Source organism: Sardina pilchardus, chromosome 5, assembly GCF_963854185.1.
Source record: "Sardina pilchardus chromosome 5, fSarPil1.1, whole genome shotgun sequence".
NCBI classification, from domain to species: Eukaryota; Metazoa; Chordata; class Actinopteri; order Clupeiformes; family Clupeidae; genus Sardina; species Sardina pilchardus.
In genome coordinates, this window is record NC_084998.1 from 7,071,207 (window position 1) to 7,098,706 (window position 27,500).

Consider the following 27,500-nt stretch of genomic DNA (forward strand, 5'->3'; position numbering starts at 1 on the left):
GAACAGCCACTTCTCTCCGGGCTGAAGAGGGCTCCGAGGGGCTTTGTCTCTGTCTCTCTGTTTCTTCTGCCAGTCCACCCCTCCCCTCCCCTCTGACTGTTCTCTGACAGTGTGTGTGTGTGTGTGTGTGTGTGTGTGTGTGTGTGTGTGTGTGTGTGTGTGTGTGTGTGTGTGTGTGTGTGTGTGTGTGTGTGTGTGTGTGTGTGTGTGTGTGTGTGTGTGTGTGTGTGTTTATATGTTTGTGTGTGTTAGCAATAGTTATGCTTTCATTGCTCTGTGTGTGTGTGTGTGTGTGTTTATATGTTTGTGTGTGTTAGCAATAGTTATGCTTTCTTTGATATATTTGTGTATGTGTGTGTGTGTGTGTGTGTGTGTGTGTGTAGGTTGGTCTCCAGTGTATGCATTAGCATTATGTCCAGCCAGTCCTATGTATTCACAGTAAGAAATTCCGTGTGAGACTGACGAGAGAGTGGACGTAATGATCTGTGCCCTGAGGTGCATTAAGAATGGATTGTTCAATGGATTTCCGCTTAGACTGACATGCACACACACACACACACACACACACACACACACACACACACACACACACATATATATATATATGTATGCACACACACACACACACACACACACACACACACACACACACACACACACACACACACACACACACACACACACACACCACACTCACACACATTTGTTAAAGCAAATGCATGAACCTCCAGTTTTAATTGCTGATAAGCGATTGTTTTAGAGTGACCTCCTGGCTGGATCAGTTGGCTGTGTGTGTGTGTGTATGTGTGTGTGTGTGTGTGTGTGTGTCTGGGTGTGCATGTATGTACTGTATGTAATGTGTTGCTATTCGCTTCCAGCTGCCACATTAATCAGCTGCTTTGTGGGCGGACAAAGAGGCGCACGGGCCCCTCTCAGTGGACTGCCAGGGGATCCTCCTGGAGCTTTGTCTCCTAATTGAGCTTCTGCTGCCCGGGTTTCCCCTCTGCTGAAGGGTAGATGGGGTGGGTGGGGTGGGTGGGGTGGGAGTGGGTGATTTTTTTTGAGGGGGTGGGGTAGGGGTTGAAGATCTTGGGTTGGTTGGTTGGGGGATATTTTTTGTTGCCTGGAGCGTGATGCGTGAATTTCACCCTCATTTTGATTTCCCTCCTTTCAAGTGCTCCACGCGGGCTAATTGGAATATTTATCAGGCAGGAGAGGGAGTGGTTGTAAACACTGATTTTTGCCTGTGTTTCTTTCATGATCTTGACAGATCTGCCTTGCGGAACAAGGCAGAAACGCAGAGAGCAGGGAAATGCTAATTAAAACAACCCTTAATGAAACAGACAGCTGAGAGAGATAACTAAAAAAAATAATAAAGCAGCAGGATTTATTGACTTACTCAACGAATTAATGACTTTCAGTCCACTTTGTCTCGTTCTCAGCAATGATTTCCTAATGATGGTCTTTGTTGGGTGCATTAGTTAATGGGAATGTGGTTTCTAGGTTTCCTCTACCAATGAACGAAGCTTTGGATACTTTGCTGCACTGCAATTGCATTTAAAAACCCTGTGGTGGTATTATCTGCCAGTGAAGTAAACAATAGAAACAAGAAGAAGAAGAGGAAAAAAACCCAACAGAAAATAAAAATGGCAAACTTGAATGCCTGGAGTTCATGGGAACCCTTTTGAGACACCATTGTTGCACCATTGTATGGCCTTTATATTATGAGGACTACTGTAAGTCTAGGGGGTCCAGTATCTTCAGGGGATGGAGCAGGGAGTGTTGTTTCTCTTTGTCTTTGAGGAGAGGGGAGCCAGGGCTCTGTGGCTCCACTGTGGGAGACCCTCGCCGTGGGCAACGTCACCAGACACAGGCTGCCTCCGCTGGATTCCCCCCCCCCCCCCCCCCCCACACTCTCCCCCCACTTCGCCCGACAGCATGGGTGGGCTGTGAGCTGCCATGTTTTGCATTCCTCCGTAAACATGAACAGGGGTCAGCGAGGAAGATGTGGCTTGTTGCCACGGGAACCACGCAGCGAGGGGGGAGATGACAGGACCCATCTGTCCCAGTCCTGTGCACCCGTTCCTCTCACACCTGCTCTACAGCCTTCAGACCTTCTTTCTTTCTTTTGTTCTGTCCTTCCTTCCTTCTTTTTTCCCTTCTTCCCTTCTTTCTTTGTGACCTTCTCAATTCCTTCCTCTTGTTTCCCTGTCCCGCCGCATCTGTTTTTTCGTTCACCTCTCCGCTCTTGGTGATCAGAACACATCCCACCCTTTCATCTGCTTGTGTCACACAAGGCCACGTGATCTGAGAGCTCTCACATTTTGCCCCTTGGCTCCACTTTCATGCCTAAATATCTCCTCCTCTGTGGCATGGCTGTGGCTTGGCTTTGCCAACACACACACACACACACACACACACACACACACACACACACACACACACACACACACACACACACACACACACACACACACACAGATGTGTTATTATAATAAGATGATATTCAAGATACAAGATGATGACTCTTTTTTCCACTCTCTTGATTTTCTGTTGCTTCTGTCTATCTGTCCCTTTTTCATCTGCATTCTGTTTGTCTACCTTTCCCCCTGATTTCTGTTCCTAAATCAACCTTTCCAAAAAGGCCTAGCCTACAGCTGACTGGCATAGAGGCCAGATTCCTGCTCTTGTGTGACCAATATACTGAGAAAGAAGGCTAAACATGTGGATGAGGGATGAGCGAGAAAGGGAGGTGGTTTGAGGAAGAGATGAGTGGGTAGGGAAGCAGAGAGAATCACTCCAGAGTCCATAGCCCTCTTGAGAGCACCGCTGATTTAGCATCATCAGAGAGAGAGAGAGAGAGAGAGAGAGAGAGAGAGAGAGAGAGAGAGAGAGAGAGAGAGAGAGAGAGAGAGAGAGAGAGAGAGAGAGAGAGAGAGAGAGAGAGAGAGAGAGGGATGTTAGTCTGATGAATGAGTAAAAGAGGACCGAGCAACTAAACGGACCACAACAACAGGAAAGTGAACACGACTGATCGAAGACAGCGCTTTGGAGTTATTGCATTTTTGGTTGCTTTTTTAGGTGTCTTTTAAGATATTTCTGAAACTGGGCACAGAAAACGGAAGGAGCCGGCTGACATGTTCCTAGACCTTTGATTTTATTAAAAAAGAAAGAAAAAAAAGGAGGAGAACGCAAATCTTCAATAGAGGGGGAGAACTTAAAGAAAAGAGACAAACAGCGTAAGAAAGCCAGCGAGAGAGATTGTCAGAGGGACAGAGAGAGGGTGAAAAGACCGCGAGTGAGGCAAGGAGAGAGCAAGCGCGCGGGGGAGAGGGAGTGCTTTCCCTTGCCTAGCAACGGTTGGCTGTGTGCGCGAGGCTTCAGCCTGTTGTCTTGTAGCAGCGCGCGCAAGTGACTGTGCGTGTGTGTATGTGGAAGGACGCCGTTAGGAACCGAGGACAGCTCCTGCGCTCCCGTCTCCTTTCAATCTCGTCTAACCCGCGCCACCCCAGGTGGCTTTCTCCTCTTCTCGTGCTCTGAGATGACAGCCTCTCTTCATTCGTGAAAAAAATAATAGAAGGAGCTGGAGACCTCAAAGATAGAAAGAGCCAGCGAGAGACTGAGTGAGCAAGAGCCAGAGCCAGAGAAAGGGAAAGCGAGTAGCGGAGAAGTAACGAGAGGAAAAAAGGGGACGCGTTAACGGAACGACCCTGGAGGAAGCGCCAGGATCCGGGATGGAGCCCTTGAGCACACGGGGTCTTCCCAGGCTCTCGTGGATCGACACTCTTTACAGCAGTACGTATACGTTCATATCCGTTTCTCTGGACCACTCCATCGCGTTTTCTCTCCCCCGCCCTTCTCACATTCACCGAGACGAACGTCTAATCACGTTATGAGCAGGGTATTTGACACAGTCAGGGCGCGGGGTCTGGGCAAGGATTTGTGTATGAAGAGTGGAGGGTGGATGGATTTGTGTCGCTGAGGATTTATGTTTTTGCGTGGTTTGCCCTTGTTTTTTTAAATTGCTGTATGTGTTTTTGTGCTGAGGGGGAAGTGTGTTTTTTGTGTGCGTCTGTGCATAAATATTTGATCGCTGTATGTTTGTTTTGTTTGAGGACAGTTGCCCCCTGTTGATGCCCAAGCTTGTGTTGATCACTTCAGGTAATCCGACTATGTAACATGAAATCCATCTGCTTGAACATTGTTTTTTCCATCCGAGGGGAATTCAGGAATTATCTTTGTTTGTCCCAGATTTGTCCCAGTTTCAATCTATTGAAGCACTGCACAACACAAGGAAATTGTGGCTGTGGGCAGCTTTTGTATACTGTGTGTGCCCTCTGATTTCACTGTCACCGGCTGTTTACTTGCTTCTGAGCAGTGATGTCATCCTGATAGCAGAAAATCACCTGCTGTAGAGTGTTAGGATTGAGCATGGGGGGGTAGGTGTTGGGTGGGTGTGCGGTGCACTTGGTCTCGCTTTAAGGTTTGGTTACGTAAAGAGAGTTGTGTAGGCACACATGAAAGGAAGGAACCGGTAGCTCTGATTATGCTGGTAAAAGAAATATGGTGTGAATAATTTATTCTTGAAAAAACCAACGTAACACATTAATAATAAGCTCTCCTTTCCTTAACTTCAGCACTGGATCCCTGCTAAAATGATCTCACTCTTTCAGTGTTGTCTTCTACCACCTCAGCAGTGGGAACAGTGCTGTGCTTGGAGTCTACTCATTGGGATTATGGATTATGTAACAGACCCTTTATTTATTTATTTGTTTGTTTGTTTGTTTGTGTGTGTGTGTGTGTGTGTGTGTGTTGTATCAGAATTGGTTTCAGTGTTGATTTGTTCAAAAGGGAGGGAGAGGGTAGAGTGAGAGAGTCAGTAAGAGAGGGAGGGGTAAGGCAGGCGCTACTTGACTGTGGGTGTTGGGAGAGGGGGCAGTATGACTGTGCCCTGCCATATTGTCCGGGGCAAATGGGTTTATGGAGCAAAACATCTGTTGCGGCCACTAATGCTTTGTGTCTGCTTTTTGATGACTTTATTGGTGGAACGGCCGAGTGCTCAGCAAAAATCACTCACACATAGAGAGAGAGAGAGAGAGAGAGAGAGAGAGAGAGAGGGGGGGGCATAGAAGCTTAACAAAGCCCATCTGTTGATGCTAGCGCAAAGATACACATGAACTCCTAGCCTGTTCAATCAGAAGATGTATTATGTAATTGATCATTATTTGTTGCTTGCAACAGGAATAGCTATTTTGACCCAGTTCTGTTTTGAATTTATAGCTTGTGTAACCCAACATTTTAAAAATGTACAGACAAAATTAAAAATGCATGAGCTCTATTAAAAATAGATGCACCGCCATACACAACAAAAGATGTTCCTTTTGGATGCTGTAGCCGTGCTGTATCCAGGCAGGCTAAAGTCAATATCGGAGAGTGTTTATTGATAATGTTAAGAGTAGTGACCCCTCTTTGTTCACACGTCATAGAACGCTTGGTTAGCATCTATATCTGGCAGAAGCAGATGTTTTTTTTTATAGTTTATATGTGTTCATTATTGAGCTCTAGCTCACCTCTATTTCCAGTCATAGTGCTATCATGTCACCGTTAAGACAGTTTCAGTTCCCTCTGTTATGTCCTGTTCTCCATATCTGTTGTGTTCATCTTTCTTCGCCTTCATCCAGTGCATTATGTTTGGACAGGGCAGCTAAGAGTGTTGTGTGCTTGTTGTTGTCTGAAGTGTTGGACCGCTAAAGGAGATGTAGCAGACAGTCTACGGCTTGGCTACTGGACACGTACCACTAATACATTGCGAAGTGTGTGACGTACAGTAGATGCACTCGGGTCTGTGTGAAAATGACAAAGCATTATGTATGTATATGTCATTGCCCTTTTCCATAGGCCAGGTTTAGATTCAACTCTTACAGGATTGACGAAGACCCTACTGACCAGTGAAACACACACACTATATCCCTCTGTCCCTTCTGGCAGGGATGAGAGCCCTGCACACTGGATGTTCCATACACCCAAAAGACAAGCCACGTGCCATATGGAGAATGGAGAACAGTGTTAGACACACAGACACACACACTCTCTCTCTCTCTCTCTCTCTCTTTCATGTCTCATCTGTGTCTTGGCATCCGAAGGCCCCACCCCCACCCTCTCGTCTTTGTTAGGTAGCCTCTCCAGCTGAAGTCCAAAAGCGCTTCTTTTTGCCCCGCAGCCCCGCACACTGCCCCATCGCTCCTCCGCCAGCGATGCCATGGAGATGCTCACTTCTCTCTGATGTTCTGTTTAGTAACCCCCGCCCCCCCCACCCCCCTTTGAGCTCCGCGCCTCTCAGCACAAGCACACACAGAGCACATAATAACTCATAACCACACAAAGGCTCTGGGCATACAGTAGAGCATACATAAGCCATGCATGTATGTGCAGAGCTGGATGAAAAATCACCATTTACCCCCCTCGTCGTCATAGTGATGGTGGTGGTGGTGGTGGTCACATGACTATGGGCGAGCAGCATACAGAGGCTGGTTATGTAAGAAGGGATTTCAGCAGCAGCAGCAGCAGCAGTGGAGACCCCCCCCCCCCACCCCCCACCCCCAGTCCCCCGTCGCTGGCTAATCCTGCTGACTGCTGTGGCAGCTGACTGGGATTTTTTTGCAGCCTTGGGAGGCCAGGGATTAGCGCGCCGTGGATCCATGATGGGAGACGGAAGGCCAGACACATGCGGAGGTGTCAGATGTTGCCCCACAGGGCTGTAATCTGGCGATGCGGGGATGCTCACAACCGCGTTTACTTGGAATGCGATTTCTTGTTTTGCTGCGATGTTAATTGTTTTTGGATGCGATGCATTGTGAAAATCAACTGCGCACACACGAACCCACACACACACACCACACACACACACACACACACACACATACACACACTAAATGTAAATGCGTGATGCAGTTATGGAACATACTTGAGGATAAACTCTCACACACACGTGGTCACATGGTCATCGCACATATGGCCCCACTTTCGAGTCATGAGGCATTGTAGCCCGCGGCACAGTCGCCTCTCTCTTGCCTGCAGCAGAAACTACATAGGCACCCACCACCACCTGCCCGCGTTTGGCTGCGTTGAGCTTTCAGCTCTGAGACAGCTTATGCAAGTGGGACAGAGGAACCGAGTTCTGTGTGTGTGCACACGTGAAAAAGGACTCGAGCACGAGTTCTTCTGAGCTCAAAGAGGCCGTGGAATTAACAACGCTTTTGGTCATTAGCGGGCAGTCCACATTTGCCTAAATTTCGAATATAATCAACTGCTTCAAGTGCAACAACACATTTCAAGCTATTAGATTTACATAATCATGTGGGCCCGAGTATTCTAAATGAAAATACCCCATATAGCCTCACATGTTTCGGTGTCATGGTGATGTAATCACTGCTCTTTCTCAGATGTGGTGATTTTCACGTTGATTGCTTTCACCGAAACAGCAATCAGCGCGGAGCTCGGGGAAACGGCACGGCAGGACAGCCCAGATCAGCACGCTCATCAGTCTGCGGCTTCTTCTCTCGTAGCCCCGTGTTATTGATTTCACAAGAGGGATTTCCTGCTCGCGCCATCCCTCTGCTTCGCCACAGTCCCTTGTCCGCTGCAGGCAGTCATTTAGGTTGGTGGTGTGGGGGCGAGACAAGGACCTGCAGCACAGCAAGGGCAATGGAACCGCACTCAAGCAGCCTATCACTCACACTGTATCTGAGAAGCCCAGAAAGAGAGAGAGAGAGAGAATGAATAGAAGGGGAAAAAGATACTTTATTGAGAGAGACTTTGTGCAGTAAGTGTTGGAGGCCAGATCAATGGTCTATGTGGCTTGTAGTCTTATTGTTTTCAGGCCCATCAATCAGGACGTATGAGCTCACAGATGGCCGATGCAGAGAGGGGTCGGTGTCTCGGGCGCCCTGGCTTGGTGCCCTCCAGGCCCAGACACCCACTCCTGGATTTACAATTAGATGTTAATCACCAGTGCTGGACTGCACATCAAGGGCCCCTGACCAGCATTAGTGAGCCATTTGTTTTGAGAGGGGTTTTGGGGTTTACGTTTGGCGTGTGAAGTCAGGGATTCTTTCCATGTTGACTGCACTAGAAGAGAAAGGCTCTTTTGTGGCCTTGCTGAAATTAGTAAGTGGATTTATCGATGCTCTCGCTCCCACCCCCTCACTGGACACTCCAAAGGCGCCTTTGTCCTTCGGGATTTTTACATCTGCACCTGTGCGGCCCGGCCGATCACTCACAACATTCGCTTGTTCTCCAAGACGCTCTGCTCACAGTTGGCGGTGTCTGTTTCAGACCCTCTCTCTCTCTCTCTCTCTCTCTCTCTTTCTTTCTCTCTGTCTCTCTCTTTCTCTCTCACTCTCACGCTGCACTTTGGTGCTTTTCCCTTTTGTGTGAGCCATTTTTCTGTGTAACTATGGGAACAGAGGCAATGGGAGAGATCCGCGCGGCTCTCGGCTCGGGAACTCTGTGTGTCTCACGGAGCATGAGCACACGGTCAGCTCGGACAAGATAGACTACGGACCATTACGTAATGGTAGTGCCTCGATGACCACAGAAGCCCTATCCATTACAAACCATATTCTTCTTCCCGTGATTTGCATGCTCTGGCCTGGAGCGCTCGCATTATTTTGGAAGGGAGCAGAGCACGAGTTATGTAAGATCTACCAGGGTAATATCTGTGGTGAATTTCCCAAATTGGCAGTGATCTCGCCTACAGTTTCTTTTTGTGTGTGTGTGTGTGTGTGTGTGTGTGAAGCGTAGGAGAGGGAGAGAGAACGAGAGGGCACAGAAAGAAGGGGTCGTTGAGTACGTGCGTACAGGCAAGCGAGTGTGCTTGAGTCAGGGTGTTTGTGTTTGTGTGCGCCTCTTCTCCGTGAAGCCCTGAAGTCAGAGAGTTTTGTGGGTAATTTATCAGCTGTTTGTTGTGAAGCCCCACCTGCTAGAGACTCCCTTATTAGTATTCTGCTGCAGTGGGGGCCAGAATGGGTGTCTCTTAAAGAACAAGTCACTGCAGTGGAGATATCAGCCTGGGGGACATCTCTCCATAGCTGTAGTATAATGCAGTATAGACACGCACCACAGATACACACACACACACACACACACACACACACGTTGACAAGAATATAGAATTTTTGCTCTTAGTATCACCACACGTTTCAGAATGAACATTTTGAAGGCACTTCTTAAAGGATTACTCATTACCGGCATCTACTGAAGGTAGATCTTCTGAATGTACCTTAGATTGACATATCAATTGGTGTACAATGAGAATGTGTTCATGAAAATTTGCTGTCATCGTGTAAGGTAGTTGGCAGGCAGTGTAAAATGTGGGGGGCTATTATCTGCATACTGTGTTTCTACTCTCTGCCTACAGTTCCTGGTTCCCTATTCAAGCCACAACGCCAAAATGGATATTGTTGGGTGCAATTATTTCTCTGGAGGTTGTCCCAGTCATTCAGTCATGCCATCTCTTCCAAGCCTTTGTTTTGTGCCTGTGCACATTTCTTTCTGTGAGGGGTATGAAATGTGCAGTATCATGTGATCGCTCTGGCAGCGATGCTCAGCAGGGCTTGTGTTGCTCTGGGCACTGAGATGAGGAACGTTCTCATACCCCACTCCGCTCTCATACCCCATTCCCACTCCGTTCTCATACCCCACCCCACTCTCATACCCCACTCCGCTCTCAGGCTGCCTCGTACTGTACAGAGCGCAGTTCAGCTGGCGCTACAACTCACACTACACAGGCAGCTCCCTGAGAGAGTGTGTCTCGGAGAACGCTGCTTTTATTTGCGTGTGATTGATGAAGTCCTGGCGCTCCTCCTCCTCCTCCTCCTCCTCCTCCAGTCTCTCTCTCTCTCTCTCTCTCTCTCTCTCTCTCTCTCTCTCTCTCTCTGTCTCTCTCTCTGGGTCATCTCACACATCCCATAGTAGAGACTGTCACAGCGCTGCACGCCGTAGACGATAAATGTAATGTAACATCACGCCAGGTGGCATATAGCTGGGATGAAGGCGACACAAAGGCTGGAATTATTCTTGTCTCCCCCTCCTGCTGTGCATTCTGGGATATATGAAGATGATTTCAGGCAGGTCACTCAACGAAAGCCCTTCAGACAGTGACAGGAGCCCCGTGGAGGTGATGACTAGGGCACCACTAGAAGGCATTAACTGCACCAAAGAGTACACTTTATACAGAGAGAGAGATGGTAGCTTACACATGCTCTGATTATCATTACAGTAATTTCCCGCATATAAGCAGCAGGACAGTGTTTTATGCAAGTTAAAAGAAACAAAACCATATTAACACCATATTAACTGCCCCCTTGTATTAACCTCATAGCTGAAGATATTTTGCAAAATCAATGTATAAGCCGCGGCTAATAGTCGGGAAATTACGGGTAGGGCCATTCGTTCAGCAAGAATCTGCACGAGAGGGAGAATTTGGCAAAACGCTGTCTAAGTGATGCAATGGCAGATGAGTCGAGCCTTCAGTGTGGTATGCACATCTGAAATAATAGTCCAACAGGAACACTGATAGAACACAGATCCAAGGAGTGTCTCTCCGGGGGTGTGGGGAGGGACCTCGGAACATTCCGTGGAGATTAAGATTAGCATGACTAACTTTGTGTTCGTTTGGGGGATTTTCATCAAACTTGATCTTGACTGAGCTCAATGTTCCATCTCCATCTTGTACACATGTAGGTGGACATTTGTAAAAACGGATTGTTTTCCTCCTTTGTATTTTAAAATACATCCACATCAATAACGAAAGTAGCCTCGAAACACTGTCAAGAGCATGTCAATCAAGCAGATTGTGATAATGGCAAATTAGAGACCTGAAAAAAAAATCAAACAAATGAGATGTGTTTTCAGCAAACACTGACTGAGTTTTCATTTATCAAATTAACCATATCCACCATAACCATAAAATGGAGATATTTATAAATGGCAGGGTTTGTGTGGACAGGTTCTTAGTTCCCCCCCCCCCCTCTTCTTGTACCCATAGTTTGTGTGTGTCTATGACCATGGGCTCTAGGGATGCCTGTCTGTCCCAGTTTGCATCACGGCTGTCGTCACAGACTCCTTGTCCACCGAGGGCTTGGCGGTGCTCTCCAGTGGTCGACATGGCTCTTCTCTCCGGGCTGGTAACTGGAGCCCCCCTGCCTCTCCTAGCGAGGAGTGGACCATAGAGTGCACCACACACACACACACACACACACACACACACTCACCAGTCAGGCTACGCCAATGGGTTCCTTGCTCTTGTTTACATCGGAGTGGAAGTCAGCGTGTGATTAAGCATGCAGGGCAGTGGAGCGAAAGAAGATCGGAAGAGAGAGAGAGAGAGAGAGAGAGAGAGAAGGAAGGAAGAGGGAGTGAAGGAAAGAGCAGGGCTTCCATTAGAAGGGTGGCTTTGAGGCACTTAGAGCCTCGATGCACAAGGCAATTTTTTCAAGCAGCTGGAACAGGCAGTCTGCCTTGTAGATGGGGTGAGGATGGGAAAATGGGACAGAGTCGGGGCAAGAAACAAAGAAGACAACAGAAGAGCGTTTGTTTCATTTGAACGAAATACGAAAATATGACCGATGATGTATACTGGTGAGCAGTCTTTCAGCCTTACCCTAGACAAGCTTTTGAGTAGCCTGTGTAATAGCAGTAAAAGCCAGTGTGGCCACTTTACAATCAGGCACGTGCTTTATCTGAACACAGCGAGATCCATTATCCTTTACATAGCAGGTTCACCTGCTAGAATAATTCACGTTTAAGTGTGCTTACTGTGTCCTAGAATATGTGTGTGCCATTTGTTGGGTTGAAGTGTTTCCAATGGCTTCCAACAGGAAATTGCTTGCGGGACTTGCATGGTAGTCTCTGCCCTTGGTAGACAGTCGAAAGGCATGAAACGCAGAGTGCTTTTGATAGAGAGAGAAAAGCTGCATACAGAAATGAAATCTGAAAGTAGGAATAAAGAATAAAGTGTTTTTTTGTTAAAACTACGGGAATGTGAGGAAACAGTGTCTCTATATATAGGGACTGTGTCCCCACTTATCCCTCTGTCAGGCCACAGTGGCTGAACTCGTCCGAACAGTAAGAGCCATTTCACGTGTTTTCTCCTTCACCAGCTCTGACACGAGGATTCAACAGATGGACGCCGTTCCCTGAGGGATGAAGACATTGCATGCTGATACCAGTTTTTTTTTTTCTCAGAATGTTTTTCTGAGATCACGTCTCACTGGGTGGTGGAGAGAGATGCTTGAAATCGCAACATTGCGAGCAAGTCTTTGGAAATGTATTTTTAAGTACACTCTGAACTGTACGGAATTAGAGATTCAAATTCACATTTGGGATCATAGCGTTCGTTCTTCTGATTGATCGGTGTCAGTGGGAGCCTGGTATAGGGGAGAGGTGGGAAGAGTTCATCCCTATCAGTATTAACAGCGGGAGGAGCTGACACAAGAGTGATGAGATGGCAGCCTCAAGAAGTTGGGTTATTTAGTGTTGGATAAAGTGTGTGTGTGTGTGTGTGTGTGTGTGTGTGTACATGTACGTGTACGTACATACTGGGAGGTTAAAGGGAATTCTTAGAAAGTGTGTTATGTTTGGGATGCACCGTCAATTCACACTGATGCCTCCAGTGGGTTGACACAATCAGGTGTGTTTGATTGACGTAATTGGCAGGTTGTTTACAGCTACTGCCAGTCATCTGTCTCAGTTGGGTGACTGTGTAATGTACAGGACTGAAACCGTGCAGTATGCTGTTTTCCACTCACAACAACCCCACATAGCCGAGCCCAGGTACTGTAATCCAGTCATGAACTCTCTGTACTCTGTGCTTTTTTGATACAGCCTCTCCACTGTTGTTTTGTAATTTTTAACATTTCGATGTTGATTTTTCTATTTTGACATCCTTTCTTCGGCGTTAATGCATGTGATGCCGTCGCGGGAACCGTCGGCTCATGCATCAGTCCTGATCCAAAGTGATGGCGCTATATTTGCGGCGGGCAGCGTGATGTAGGACAGCACTCTCCACCGCAGTTGCATAAGACTCCCACACAATCCTCCTGACTGACTCCCTAGCCTGGCCTCAGACCTCAGACCTCGCTCCTCCTGTGGGGACGCGCCTGAGGTCAACTCCCTCCGCCCCTGACTGACTAACATCGGAGCCTGCTCTTGGCGACGTAAACAGGATTCTGTAGTTTGAGCTGATTCCCACCAGTCATGATGCCCGAATTGAATCAGAGGTCTGTTACCAAGCACATTTAGTCGAGCCAATCTGCCACTGTGAGAGATTATAGTCACTTTTGCCATTTGGGCTTAGCCGCTTGGAGCCTCGGCTTTCTAATTGTGTGTGTAGACATGTTTCATTCCCTTGTAATCAAGTTAATTAAATCTCGGTAATTGAGGGCCCTCTGAAATGCGTACAGGCTCTCTTCTCCTTTCATGAATTATACAGGTCATGGCAGGTGACGCACCTTGACGGTCATTATTTAATTTCACGAAAGTAATGGATCTCAGTTTTTTTCTCTCTTTTTTTCCGCCCTCAGCAGCTGTTAAATGCTTTAGTGATTCTACCCAGCCGGGGACAGGACTCTTAATTTGGCCAATTCCGAGAGTGGCTGTGAGACGTCAGATTAATTAGACGGAGATATATTTTTATGTTCCATCCATTGAATCCTGTCCCGGTATCACTGGAGCGATAATGTGACGGTGCTTGTGTGCGTTCTGCTGTACATTCACCCCCCTCTGTCTTCTTCTTTGCCCACTTCTGTCTCTCTTAGTGACCCTAATCCATGTAATCACTGAACGGTTAGCCAGCAGCTTCCAGGGGGGGGATCGGGCTAATTAGAATGTATAGAGAGTGAGGTGCCATGGTAACGGGACGAGGCCGGGGGTGTTTATGATGCATGTGCGCGGTGGCATTTGAGTGTGGCGGCTCTTATCTCTCCCCGCAGGCCGAGGGGCCGAAACGGCTCTGTCAGATCCACACCGCAGGGCTGTCATTTCCTCCGCTTTGTTCCCGCCCGCCCCGGCAAACGGCCCTGCCTGCTCACGGCGTCCCATTGTGAGGCTGACGAGCTGTGTCTTTTCCCTCTTTTGTGCACTCGAGAGTGCGTAGGTGTGAACGATCTTTGTTTTTTTTTGTCTTTTGTCTTTGTCCTCTACTTTTGCGTGGGGGGGGGGGGGGGGTTGATGTGCCTTCATGAATATTATCACTATATAATTAGGGGCGGAGGTTGTCTTAATATGTGGCAAGAGAGTCTTGTGTGAAGGTTTTTGCATGCTGTCAGTGTGTCCAGCAAAGCAGCCAGCTAAAAGATGCTTCCACTACTCTCCTTCTCTGATCTCAGCTCAGTACCCCCCTCCCATCCCCTCCCCTCCCCTCCCCTCCCCTCCCCGCCATTGTGAAAAAAAATAAGCCGGGCCTTTTTTCTCCAAGCCTCTGGATTGATTTTGATCGCATTTAGATCTTGAGATGGCGTCTGCATTAATATCAGGCTGCTCGCCACACCTCCCAGTGGTGAAGCAGGGCTCATTAGCCCTTGAGTCTGAGCCCCCTGTGCGTTGGCCAGGGCTTAGAGCTCAGGTGGTGTGTAGTGTAGTCACGCATTTGTGAGTTAAGTGGGGACTACGGCAGGCTGTTGACCTTTTTGGAAACAGCAAACTTCATTTAAAGCACCATGTGGCAAGTATATGTAATGCTGCTTTTTCAACACACACACACACACACACACGCGCGCGCACACACACACATACACATACACATACACATACACATACACATACACATACACATACACATACACATACACATACACATACACATACACATACACATACACATACACATACACATACACATACACATACACATACACATACACATACACATACACATACACACACACACACACACACACACTTCCAGATAGTGCAGCTCCTTTGAAATCTCAACTGAAGCTCTACAGCGTTACAGTAGTATTTAAGCCTCTGCCTCATCAATAGACAATGGCTTCACCTTTAAACGCTGTCAGATGCTTAAAGGCCAGGCAGCATTTACTCTGGTGTGTTAACCTTAGCTTCACCCAAATGCCATCCAGCCTTTTGTGCACCATTTGTCCTTGTGGCCAATTCTGTGGGAATTGCTAACCTAAAAGGAAGTGCAGCAGTTCTTGTTATATGTGGTTTTTGACTTGTTTTTGCAGCAGTCGATTTTAATGTCGACTGTTTTTTAGTCGGTCCTGCTTGAGCTTTCAGTTTTAGCTTCTTTCTCCCCCACCCCCTGATTGTGCTATAAATACAAACTGTGCAAAATGTCCTTCAGGCCAGTCACTTGCTCCACTCCTCTTAAGTGAAGGGTGTGAAAGGAAACAAATTGCACGGCGTTTAAACATTAACCTTTGAACATTTTTGTTTTTGTGTATTTGTGTGTGTGTGTTGCGTGTGTTTGTTTGTGTGTGCTTGTGTGTGTGGGTGTGTGTGTGTGTGTGTGTGTGTTAGGACATAAGCAGATTGCTACCTTTTGAAATGTTTTTTTTGTGTGTGTGAGAGAGAGAGAACTAGAGAGAGAGGGAGAAAGAGAGAGAGAGAGAGAGAACTAGAGAGAGAAGAAGAAAGAGAGAGAGAGGGAGAAAGAGAGAGCACTAAAGCACAAATAGCAGTTGAAATCCTCCTCTGTCTCTCCAGGATGCTTTCTGCTCTCTATTGGGCCGAGCCCAGCGCCTGTCCAGAGTAGTTTAGCTGTGAATGCCTGACGGAGACGCGGTGCTTACTCTGTGTTGCAGCAGCTGACCTTCTAAACAGCAGCCACTGGCACATCGCACACGGTTTGTGCGCGAGAGAAATATCCAATTTAATGCTCAGGTGGTAATGGTAATTGGAATTCCATTCAGCGCTCCCAAGAATAAGGCAAGACTGCGTGTGTGTGTGTGTGTGTGTGTGTGTGTGTATGCACATGAGAACACTTTATTAGGCAATCAGCTGAATCCACATAGATTGGCTGATAGGAATATGTTAGTGCTCATATGGCTGCTGCTGCTGGTGGTGGTGGTGGTGGTGGTGGTGGAGGGGCGGTGTGCATGAGAGAGTCTCTCTCGTATGCGTGTAGTTAGCACAGCAGGAACAAAACTAATTTAATTCACAAACACTTAATGCACTCACACATTGAGCAAAAGAGAGAGAAGGAAACACGTGACGGGGCGTGTGCCTCTGTTCCTGACGTGGCAGCTCCACGGGGGTTGCTTGCTCGTTGTGTTATTGATCTCTGCAGAAGTGGCGATGGATCTTTTTCACATGCTCCCTTGGGATTGGACATCAGACCATTACTCTCTGTTTCAACCAGCGTCAGGACATTGCTCCGTGACCGCCCGGATCATTGCGAGCCTCACGACGGCCCTGATGAATACCTGGAGCCCAAGATGTGATTACTTGTAAACGTGAGCATGTGGAGTCATATTTCTCCTCGCTTGTTTTCGTTCGTCCTCCCCCCCTGTAGAGTCGCGTGATTAATCTCCACAGCCCGCCCGCCGATGTCACGTGAGTGCCATCTCTGATCGGTGAAGGCTGGCGGGTGCGCAGATGGTGGAGCTGCCGTCACTAGTTGTCGGCTCAAACTGCCAACCCCCCCGCCCCACACACACACACACACACACACCCCTCTCCTCCCTCTGCCTCGCCCCTCCATCTACACCCCCCCCCCCCCCCCCCACACTCACACACACTCATACACCACCATCACCCCTGCCAGGGTAAGTGACATCCCCAAAGAGGCAGCCCAGCCAGGCGCGGAGCAGCACAGCCCCTTCCCTGACCTGTTCGCCACATGAGGTGCCACCCAACGTCAGGGACGTCTCCGCACACTTCCTCCCAGCAGTCTGAGAGAAGGCTAATCCACCCTGATCAAACGCTGAAGCCTTCCCCTTTCTCTCTCTCTCTCTCTCTCCGTCTCTCTCTCTCTCGCGCTCTCTCTCTCCCTCTCTTTATTTTTTGCATTGGCAGTCAGCCTGAAATTTGTTCCACCTTTTTTTTGCCTTTAAACTTCCTCCTTCCATAAGAAATGTACAGCCAGCGAAGGGTTACATAACGTCTCTGAGCGCCAGAGAACAGCATTGAAAAGTGCTGAGAAAGGAGGTCTTGTTTTTCTTCCTACTTCCTCTCTGTTCACCCCCTCCTCCTCCTCCTCCTCCTCCTCCTCCTCCTCCTCGCCTCCACACCACTCTGTTCCTCTGCCAGCCTCTGCTTCATCACGCAAGTGCTGAGCTCCCTTTGCTGGGTGTTGTTTGTCCACAGCGTTGCCTGTTTATTTGTCCAAAATTGGGAGGATGAACAGCAAAACTGCAAGACGAGTGTGACAAGTCTTAGGCTCATCAGTAAGATGATGCTGATGCTGGTCTTCACCAGCTACTGTCTCGCGTACTGTCTCATTGTGCTTATGCCAGCAAGGCAAGGTTTCCAAGGCAAGGTTTCCAATGCAAGGTTTTCCAAGGCACATTTGGTCTGTGAGAGACCTGGATATCTCAGGATCCCTCAGAGACCCCTTGACTCCTCTTGCAACCTCTTGACTCTGCTTTGTTTAGAGCAATCAGTCTCTCCTCTGCAACGAGCAACAGATACCAGCAGAGTAGCCACACTGCATGCTCTACAGTAGCATGTGTGAGAGTGGTACGGAGGTGTGTCGTGTCAGACGCTACTGTGATGCTCCTCACTTAGTTACATGCACACTGTACTTCTTTCATGGATAGTATTGAGACCAGATGCATGCTGTGATTTTTTAGTTGTCATTTAAAATCTTAAGTCAAGATTAATAATTAGCATATTTCAGTGTCATGGTTTTTTATTTTTTTTATCGGGTTTTGTTGTTGTTTACATTTTCTCCACTCTTAATAAGCATTTAGGTTCTGGCAGAGGTGGTATAGCACCCCCCCTCCCCCTCCCCCTCCGCCCCCTCCGCCCCCTCCAGTTCCCATGGCGATACTCCCTCACACATCTCTTATGCGTGGCCCGTCTCCTCCCTGGCAGGCGGGTAATTAACCCCCTCGATTGCATTAGCCAAACATTTCCCCACTCTAATGGCACCCTTCACGGCTCTACGGGAGAGAGGGAGGAGGGGGCGGACAGGAGGTGCCGGCCAAATCTCCACCCACACGCTTTACCCCACTATCTCTCCCTCTCTCTCTCTCTCTCTCTCTCTCTCTCTCTCTCTCTCTCTCTCTCTCTCTCTCTCTCTCTCTCTCTCCCTCTCTGTCTCTCTCTCTCTCTCCCTCTCTGTCACTCTGTATCTATCTATCTATCTATCTCTCTCTCTCTTTCCCCTGTTCTCTCTCTATCTATCTATCTATCTATCTCTCTCTCTTTCCCCTGTTCTCTCTCTTTCTTTCTCTCTTTCTTTCTCTCTCTCTCTCTCGCTCTCTCTCTGCCTCTCTGTTCTCACACCCCTGCCAAGACTGGCAGCTGACGCCATCAGGAGCCGTGACGGGCCCCACGTGATGCCAGGCCAAGTGGACGTGCAGCGTGCGGGGTGGCCGAGGGGAGTGAGGCGGAGAAGTCCCAGGCGCTGTCTGACACCTACGCAGGCCCCGATTTTTTTTAATAGAATCATGTTTTGACTGACCGTATTCCGACCCGCATTAGTGTTATGAGTTGAAGGCCTTAGATAGGGGCGGCGAGTGGGTGGATGGATGGGTGGTTAACTGTTTGGCATTAAGAGATTGGGCTGACTCAGAGCTCTCAAAGCGAGCAGCGGACAGCTAAAAACATCTGTCAGACCTGTTTGTTTTGCAGCAGCAGGTTTCTAGTGGCTAAAAATTGCGTAATGATGCATAAATATAAACTCATTAGAGTCCTTGAGCTATTTTTACATGCATGTGAAGTCTTTTGATGACTTGGAGGCTAAAAAAGAATATCCTGACTAACGCAACCTGTATTCTGACACGACTAGGTCGAAGCGTGGGGGTGTTGATTTGCTTCATATGTTTAGCAATTCCAAAAGATTGCATCTGCTTAGAATGTCACACTTTGGAAAGTCAAGTGCTCTGCACACCAAGCCTGTGACTCACATCCAACTCATTTGTGAGAAGATCGACGTTTAGCCGCAAATAGAACCAAAAGTCATTGACGACAGCCGTCACTAACATTCCGAATGTAGTTCTGCAGCGAATGCCAGTTGTCATGGCAGCCCAGGCTCCCTACCATGATGGTCTCTCCTCTGGCGTTGACACGGCTGAAGGCATCAGTGGCATGATGGACGCTGGCAGGAGGGTTTTGAAGTCTAAGCATGCGAGGCTGCCCTGCACGTCACCATCACCATCACCACTGGCCAATGCGCAGTTCCCCCCGTTGGCCTCGGTTACACAACGACGACGACGAGCAGGACCGTCCTCGCCTGCTTCAGCTTGTACTCGGTGACACAGCGTTCTGACTCAGGGAGCAGAACATCAGGAGATTGAACAAAAACGGAACGGACAGGATGTTTCGGGCAACCGGGAGGGAAGTTAAACTGTGATGAATGACGCTGAGGACTGAAAGTGCACTGATAGATTTGCGTGACGACTCTGAGCACAGAACACAGAGGGGTTTCATTTGTGTTGTGTATTGCTGAAGTCCCAGGGGTCCTGACCTGTGTGTATGTGCTTCTGACCAAAGCAAGATTCCCTCACAGGCTTGACATTTGAAAGCCATTGTTTATAGAAGTGATGAAAGCCTGTTGTGGTTGCAAATTGTTAAATGGTGGATGTCCTATTGTTAGACACCTAGACTCTTGTTTAGATCCATAATATTAATCTGACATGACAAGACATGGGGTCTAAAGGGGAATCTCTTTACTCAAAACGAGTCTGGCCGCTTTATAAAGCTAATTCTTTTTGACAGACATTTGGAAGAGATACGGTACTACATAAACAAAAGTGAACGGAATACTGATTACCTCCCTAATGTAATCAAGTGAGTCATGGTGTTTTGTTTTGGACAGGGAAGGGTAGGGAGGAACCTTCACGTCTCTGACAGAATCATAATGCTCCCAGCAGAGGTTCACAGTGCTTTCTCTCACAAGAGGTCTCTTTCTCTCGCTCCTGGATTCATACCAGCAAACTGGCTTTTAAAGTCCTAGTGCCAAGTTATTCTGCTCCTAGCTGTGCTCGCGATGAGTTATTGACCTCATTTTGTTATTGCGGCAGAAAGATGCAGTATCACAGGCCCGTTTGGAACGAAATGTACTCAAAGCGCAGGCTGCTCGATCGCACCAAAGTGGCAGATTTACGCATCCTGCTTGTCGATACGTCAGCGAGTGGCACAGGCGGCTGACAGGGGGCCTTTTCTTTCTTTTTTTTGCAATGTGGAGACGTAGATGGCCAGGGCGGAAACTCACAAGATTGATGCCGCAGCTGGTGTGTAGAGGAATGACAGAGAAACTCACTCTTTCTGCCTCCTTCCTCCTCCAGAGTCAGTGTGTGTGTTGTGTGTGTGTGTGGGGGGGGGGGGGGGGACTCTGATCTGATTATCCGGATTATCAGCCAATTGCATCGATTAAAAGCTTCCAGGCTCGCCAGAGGCCAAAGGCACCCAGGACAGATAAGCTTTTGATTGGGCCAGAGCGACGGCCCTCTGTAGGAAGGAGTCAGTGGTCTCTGACATGCTGGCGGATTTAAACTAAAGTCATTTCACAGAGTTGGATTGTCTATCTATCCTGCCCATTTTTCTGCTCCATGTCATTTCCCACAGTTACTAAACCAACAGTGTGACGAATGTCACCATGCAGGTGTGTGTGTGTGTTTGTGTGTTTGATTTGTTGGTATTTTTGTTTTTGTGCAAAGTGTATGTTTGTGTTTGTGAATGTATTCTTGTTCACTTCAATTTGCCTATTTCCTTCATTTTTAAAAGTGTGCCATAATTTATGGAACTGTTGACTTTCAAGATCTCCATGGAAACACACAAAGCCAGCACTGTTGGTCGTTCCAAGCAGAGAGAGCATACTGTAGACAAGCAGTACACAGCAATATCTGGAATAGGACTCCTCTCTTCCTTTTGACCGATAAATTAGTGTAAACCAACTACATGAGTATATTGCAATGTAATATATATTTAATATAGTATTATTAAAATCATTGAATGAGATATCCATGGAAATGAGTGAGTGTGTGGGTGTGTGGGTGTGTGTGTGTGTGTGTTGTCTCTGTGTTTCTGTGGCAAGGTGTTGTTTGTGAGGCTTTGTTAGGCCTGCTGAGTACCCCATGTTGTTGTCAGTGCTCCAGCTCATCTTATCACCATTGCTTTGAATCCAAATTTGAATTTATTTGAATGGCGACCTTTACAAAGAGATACCATAGGTTAGTTCTGCCAGACTTCCTCCCTGAGTTGTTGTGTGTGTGTGTGTGTGTGTGTGTGTTAAAGTTCCCTCACCTTTCTGCTTTGACATGCTGAAGACTGGACGTGTTGTTTTCACTGTGCTGTTCATGAAGGTGAAGTTGACGCAGGCGTCGCATGGCTTTCTTTTTCGAGGCCGCTTGTGTCCTCCGCTCTCTGGTGTCAAGTCAGGGTAAGACCTCCAAAGAGGGTGTGTGTGTGTGTGTGTGTGTGTGTGTGTGTGTATGTATGTATGTGTATATTGTGTCGTGTGTGTGTGCTCTGTGGTGAACTTCTGCTTCACACAACACAGTATCAGTAGCCAGAATAGCAAAAGGAAGCAATAGCAACAGAAAAAGTTTGTTTATTACAACTCCGCTGTCCGCTATTTGTGTGGGAAATGATTTCGAATGACATATTTGGCATGGACGAAACCGGAGCGTATCATGTCCATCGTTCGCAGAAGCTCAGCCATGAATGTGTCCCTTTTTGTAGAGTTTTGTGAGTTTTGTGTGCCTTTTCTGCGTCTGTGATTTGAACAAAAGTCAGTGCACTGAGCTGAGTGGGTGAGCACGCCGATGGCCCCGGGCGCTCCGAGATGTGGGAGAGGGCCGAGTGCAGTGCAGCGAGGCGTCCGCTGAAGGAGCACACAGGACCAAATGGATGTGTGTGTGTGTGTGTGTGTGTGTGTGTGTGTGTGTGTGTGTGTGTGTGTGTGTGTGTGTGTGTGTGTGTGTGTGTGTGTGTGTGTGTGTGTGTGTGTGTGTGTGTGTGTGTGTGTGTGTGTGTGTGTGTGTGTGTGTGTGTGTGTGTGTGTGTGTGTGTGTGTGTGTGTGTGTGTGTGTGTGTGTCGGGGATGGGGGTCGGTGGTGGTGGTTGTTTGATCACTGGGGGATTTACTGGAAACTTGTTAGTCAACATGAGTCGCCATTCTCCTTTGCTTCCTTTTCTGTTTGCTTGTTTTGTTGGAATCCTCTAGTCTAGTCTAAACAAGGACACACAGATGTGCTTGCTTGCACACACACACACACACACACACACATACACACCAACACAAAGAGTTACTGTTCTCACCTTCCTGATTTACCTGTTTATCTTTGTATCTCAGTGTACCGTTCATTTTACCACACGTTTACCACGCTAGAAAGTGGTGTTTCTCTCCGGTCCTCCCTCACTTGAGCCCTTAGTTAAGTTGCCCGCCACGGCTGATAAAATACGGATTTTGGTCACAGATTTAGTTTGAAGCCCAGTTAGACAGCCTCGAAGCATGTCGGCATTCAAAGTGCACCGTAGCAGGCTAAGCCTGATGAGAATATGGGAATGGAATGGTGTCATATGTTTTCATTATTTAAGGAGATAAGTCTCTCACACAGTGGCATCTCATGCCTGAGTGAGTGTGGCAGAGAAGAGCTGGAGGCTCAAGCCAAGACAACGGTACCCAATGCCTGGGTACATTAGACCCAATGCCTGGGTACATTAGATGTGACCGACTGCAGATTTAACACCTCATTGACTCAACAGAAGAACAATAGAATGTCCTCAGCTAATTTCTAAGTATGATTGGTTGTTAGTAGCCTATTGCAATTGAAATCCGTCGGTTTATGGTTTCATTTAGTCTGACAGGGCAAGCTAGCGCTACAGGAGTTGTTCCTTTTATTTTCAGCGAGATACTCTCTCTGCACTTGAGTTCCAAACGACCTCGATCAGTAATCCTCTCTGTCTTTACTGGCGCTCCATTGTGAGCAGTTGAATAGGCTGAGCCGCTGTGAACGTGGGAAAACAGGTAAACATCCGTGCTGGTAATTTGACTTCCCCTTTTGTTTGTTTACGAGAGCTGCGTGTAATGCCTCCACTCGCCCTGATGGTGTGATCAGATGCTCTGTGGCAGGTGCGTGCTGGTCCCCTCTCCGCACCAGACGGCTGTCGACCCGGCCAATGAGGGCACTGGCTGCGCCGCGGTCGGAGCGACCCGCCGTGATTGGTCACAGTCAGGTGACCGGTGGATGTCTTGATGGCTCATGATTCATTTTGTCCTCTTGACACAGACGCCACTCTGCACTCACGGTAATCGGCCGTCACGCGGATGATGGAGGACTCAATGTCACAGACAGACACACACACACACACACACACACGTGCATTTCTGGTCATTTATACTCACTTCACACATACATGCAGGCACATCCACACATATGTGCGCACAGTTAACACACACACACACACACACACACACACACACACAATACTCACTTAGCTACACACTTAGACATTTGTGGACTTACATAGTCACTAGACAAGCAAACAACCTTACATGCACAGCACACACACACACACATCCATCCACAACACTGATGCGGCGAGGTTGTGTTCTGGCACATGTGAGACAGAGTAGCTGTGTTGAGCGCCCTGATGTGTAAGGGAACGCTGCAGGCTCTTCTCTGTGCCCCTGAAAGCCTACTGGCCTACATCTCAACCTGCCCCGTGCCCCACCACCACCCGGGCACCGCACGCCTCCTCCTCTCCCTGGGCAGCTCCACCGCTGGCATGCACTATTCATGAGAGAAACACCGACTCCGCTCACTCGACTACTACAGCCAGGTGCCGTGACTCAAACGCTGTCCAATGAGAGGGGGCAAGAAGATGTTACGTTAAGTTATGTTATGTCATATGATGCGGTCTACTTAATTAGTTCGTTATTTTAAAATGTACATTGTGTTAGACGCACTATTCATGAGAGAAACACCGACTCCGCTCACTCGATGACTACAGCCAGGTGCCGTGAGTCAAACGCTGTCCAATGAGAGGGGGCAAGAAGATGTTACGTTATGTTATGTTATGTTATGTCATATGATGCAGAAAAAGAAAAGAGGTCACACACAAATGCTGAATTATAAGAACTTGTATTGAAAACATAAACCGAAATATATAATGAGCCAAAGACAGAAAAAAATGGGGTTTCGGGTCTAGCCCTTCATCAGCGTTCCCAGTTGTAAAGTCATTTGATGCATCATACTTAGTTAGTCCATTATTTTAAAATTTACATTATGTTAGACGCGAGCTACTGTAGCTTAGCCGTGATAGGGCCTGTGTCCACCAATCGTCAGTGTCTTTTGCGCTGTCACAGGCCTCAACCTCCTTTTGTTATGTTATGTCATATGATGCATCGTACTTAGTTAGTTAATTATTTCTAAAATATATTGCGTGTTTATACACGGGAGAGAGATTTTTATTGTTGCCTGTTATGTCTTTGAGCCTAATCCTGCCCCACCCCCGCCCACCTCCTGTAATGGCATACGAGTGCATGATAGTAATTAGTTCATTACTGCATGGCACTAAAGGACCTCCTGGAGCCCTGGCGTCGAGCTAACCGCAGGGCTGCTGGGTGTTTTTTACGGCTTGTGGGTTGTGTGTTTTCAATATCCACCACCACCATCCATCCAAATGAAAACATAAAAATAAAATGCAGCTCATAGCTAGAATGAAATCAGTGTAGAAATGACAGATTTATGCCGCAATATGAAACACTGGCTATAAATAAAAGCTTTATAGTTTCAATAAGGTGTGATAAAAAAAATCGTGTTTTTCCCTTCCAGTCTTTGTCCTGAAGAGAGTGTGTGTGTGTGTGTGTGTTTGTGTGTTTGTGTGTTTGTGTGTGAGTGTGTGTTTCGACAAGCCACATGGCATGCACTGGCTGTCTGTCATTTGCCTTCAAGGTTTCTGTCATATGGGGAGATAGATGTCCATACTTGACTGTCACGTGTAGGCGTGTGTGTGTGTGTGCGTGTGTGTGTGTGTCTGCATGGGGGTGTTTGGGGACAGACTTGTCTGCCATTGCCAGTTCCCCTCAGCTGACTGACAGGTGGGGGGGTGGTGGGGGGGGGATCCACACGTTTTTTTCCGTGTTGTTGCTGGTCGTCATGGTAACGGGGCCCGGAGGTGCCATGGCAACAGACGGTGTGGCACCGCCCCCGAGGGCCTGTTGTTTGTCAGGCCGGTCGGCGCTCACGGGGGAGTGCAGTCTGAGTCACAGCCACAGTCACAGATTTCCCCCTTTTAATTAAGCCCGTCGCCACCGCATCAACTCAACGCCACACTTTCAAGAGCCATCTAATGTGATGTGAGGAGAGAATTAATGAACACATTTGGGCTCACGCCTGCACTCACACTCACTCGCACTCTCACTCTCACTAGCCGAGCTAGTTTGCATGCGTATTTGTTTATTTGTGCTTGTGTGTTTGTGTATTTGTATACAGTATGTGTGCTTGTGATGTGCACTAAATGTCAGTACTGTGTGGACAGGGCCCACCGTACGCTATGGTACGCCGTGCCGAGAGCTTTCACGGTGAAGCGGCGGCTAAGTCACAGCTGTAGACGGACACGTCCCTCTAGCCGTTCCGCTGGCCCTCTCCGCTGTGTGTCGCCTGCCCACGGCTTTCCCACCGGGCCTCCTGCTGTGCCCTTTAAAGTGCCCACCACGCTGCCCACAGCTCTGCGGCGAAGCCGCTGCGCTCGCCCGCTCCTGTGGGTGTGGGGGGGTGGGGGGTGGTAGGATGAGGAAGCATGCGGGTTTTCTACGTGGTCTGCTCTTGTCCTTTGTCCTAGCTCATCTGACGCTGGTGGTTTTTCGGGCAAAGGGTGCAATGTTGTGTCTGTGTGACGTGTGGTGTCCATGGTAAAGAAGTTTCCATTGACATCACACTGGGACTGTACCGTATAGGACATTTCCATTGCACTGTGCTATAGAATGTTGTTTACTGTTACTAAAATCCATGACTTGCTCATTTATTAGCCTTTTAATATATGCAAGATCCCTATTTTTATCCTCATCGTATCCCAGTTTGCCAACCTCCTCAAATTCAGTATTGTCCCAGCCAGGTGCGGTCATTGCACTGTGTTTGCTATTTGTCTCGGTGGTGTTGTGATTATTGTGTAGTGAACCCTCCAGAGACATCATCTTAACCCCTGTTCTCTCTCTCCAGAGACATCATCTTAACCCCTGTTCTCTCTCTCTCTCTGTCCCTGCAGACTTCAACTACAATAACGACGGCTACGATGGCGACGGCGCCGAGGACCGCAAGTCCCAGGACGGCTCGGAGACAATGCCCTTCATCGACGAGTCGCCCACCATGTCGCCCCAGCTGTGTGCCCGGGGCCCAGATGGCGAGGCGGTGTCGCCCACTCCTCCAGAGGGACTCCTCCCGGGGGTAAGGCTGCCAGCGCGGGGGCTTCTCATTCTCGTGCAGTTCAACAAGCGCACCATTAAGGGATGCTCTCACGCGTCCCCCTGCTGTTTATATGCAGAACAGAACAGAACAGAACAGAACAGATGTGCTCAGGCTTCTCCTCCTCAGCAGCTACTACTGCACTGCTAATATCAAGCTGAAGACCTGTGACATGAAGGCTCTCTCTTGCTTTTTATTTTTCTCTATCTATCTCTCTCTCTCCCTCCATCACTCACTCAAACACTTGATCACTAACTGTCATTATTAAACACACTCACCCTCACCCTCACACTCACACTCACACACTCACACATAACCTTTGTCACTGTCTGTCTTTTTCTGTCTCATTCTTTCCAATTTCTTGGTATGATAGGATACGTAATGTACAGTCATACTCACAGTACTGCCTATTTAAAGCAGTAAACCTTAAAGAATCCCTCGGCAGACATCATATAATGTGTTGATATTTATATCTGAGCACTGTAAATGCACCCACTGAACTTACTCACTCATTGTTCCCCAAAAGTGGTATTCTGGAATAGGTTTTTTGAAATGAGGTAGGTGTGAGCTCTTTTAATGATGAGTGCTGCTGGGTGAGAACAGTTTCATAATAGAAAAGAAGTAGAAGATAAGCCTCTACCCCCATCTAGTGGTAGAGTTTAGGAAGGGCAGAGTGACAAGTTGTGGAGCCTCAGAATTAGTGGAGTGGAGTGAAGTAGATTTATCAGGTCATTACACGGTGATAATAACAGTACAGATTTAGCTCTTATTGCCCTGAATTTGCAGTCTGTTGCAGAATGCCACAGAATATAATTACAAGCTTGTTTATACTCTGAGGTTAGCGAAATCGATGGGATTGATTTTGTCCCAGAAGGGCGTCCAACATTCAGATGTAGCGTTCTACAG

At 47.9% G+C, this 27,500-nt stretch overlaps 1 protein-coding gene across 3 annotated transcripts in view; it reads left to right on the forward strand.

Moving 5' to 3' along the window:
• Positions 1-27,500, forward strand: part of abr (ABR activator of RhoGEF and GTPase) — a 153,761-nt gene that overhangs the window by 17,955 nt on the left and 108,306 nt on the right. Inside the window, exons 1-2 of one of the 3 annotated variants that reach the window (XM_062536179.1) lie at positions 3,318-3,795; positions 26,398-26,576. In XM_062536179.1, coding sequence (XP_062392163.1) covers positions 3,735-3,795; positions 26,398-26,576 — 240 coding nt within the window. In that variant the 5' untranslated portion in view covers positions 3,318-3,734. Of the gene's footprint in view, positions 1-3,317; positions 3,796-21,398; positions 21,566-26,397; positions 26,577-27,500 lie in introns of those variants that run through there. The other 2 variants (XM_062536180.1, XM_062536178.1) reach the window with 2 other exon arrangements.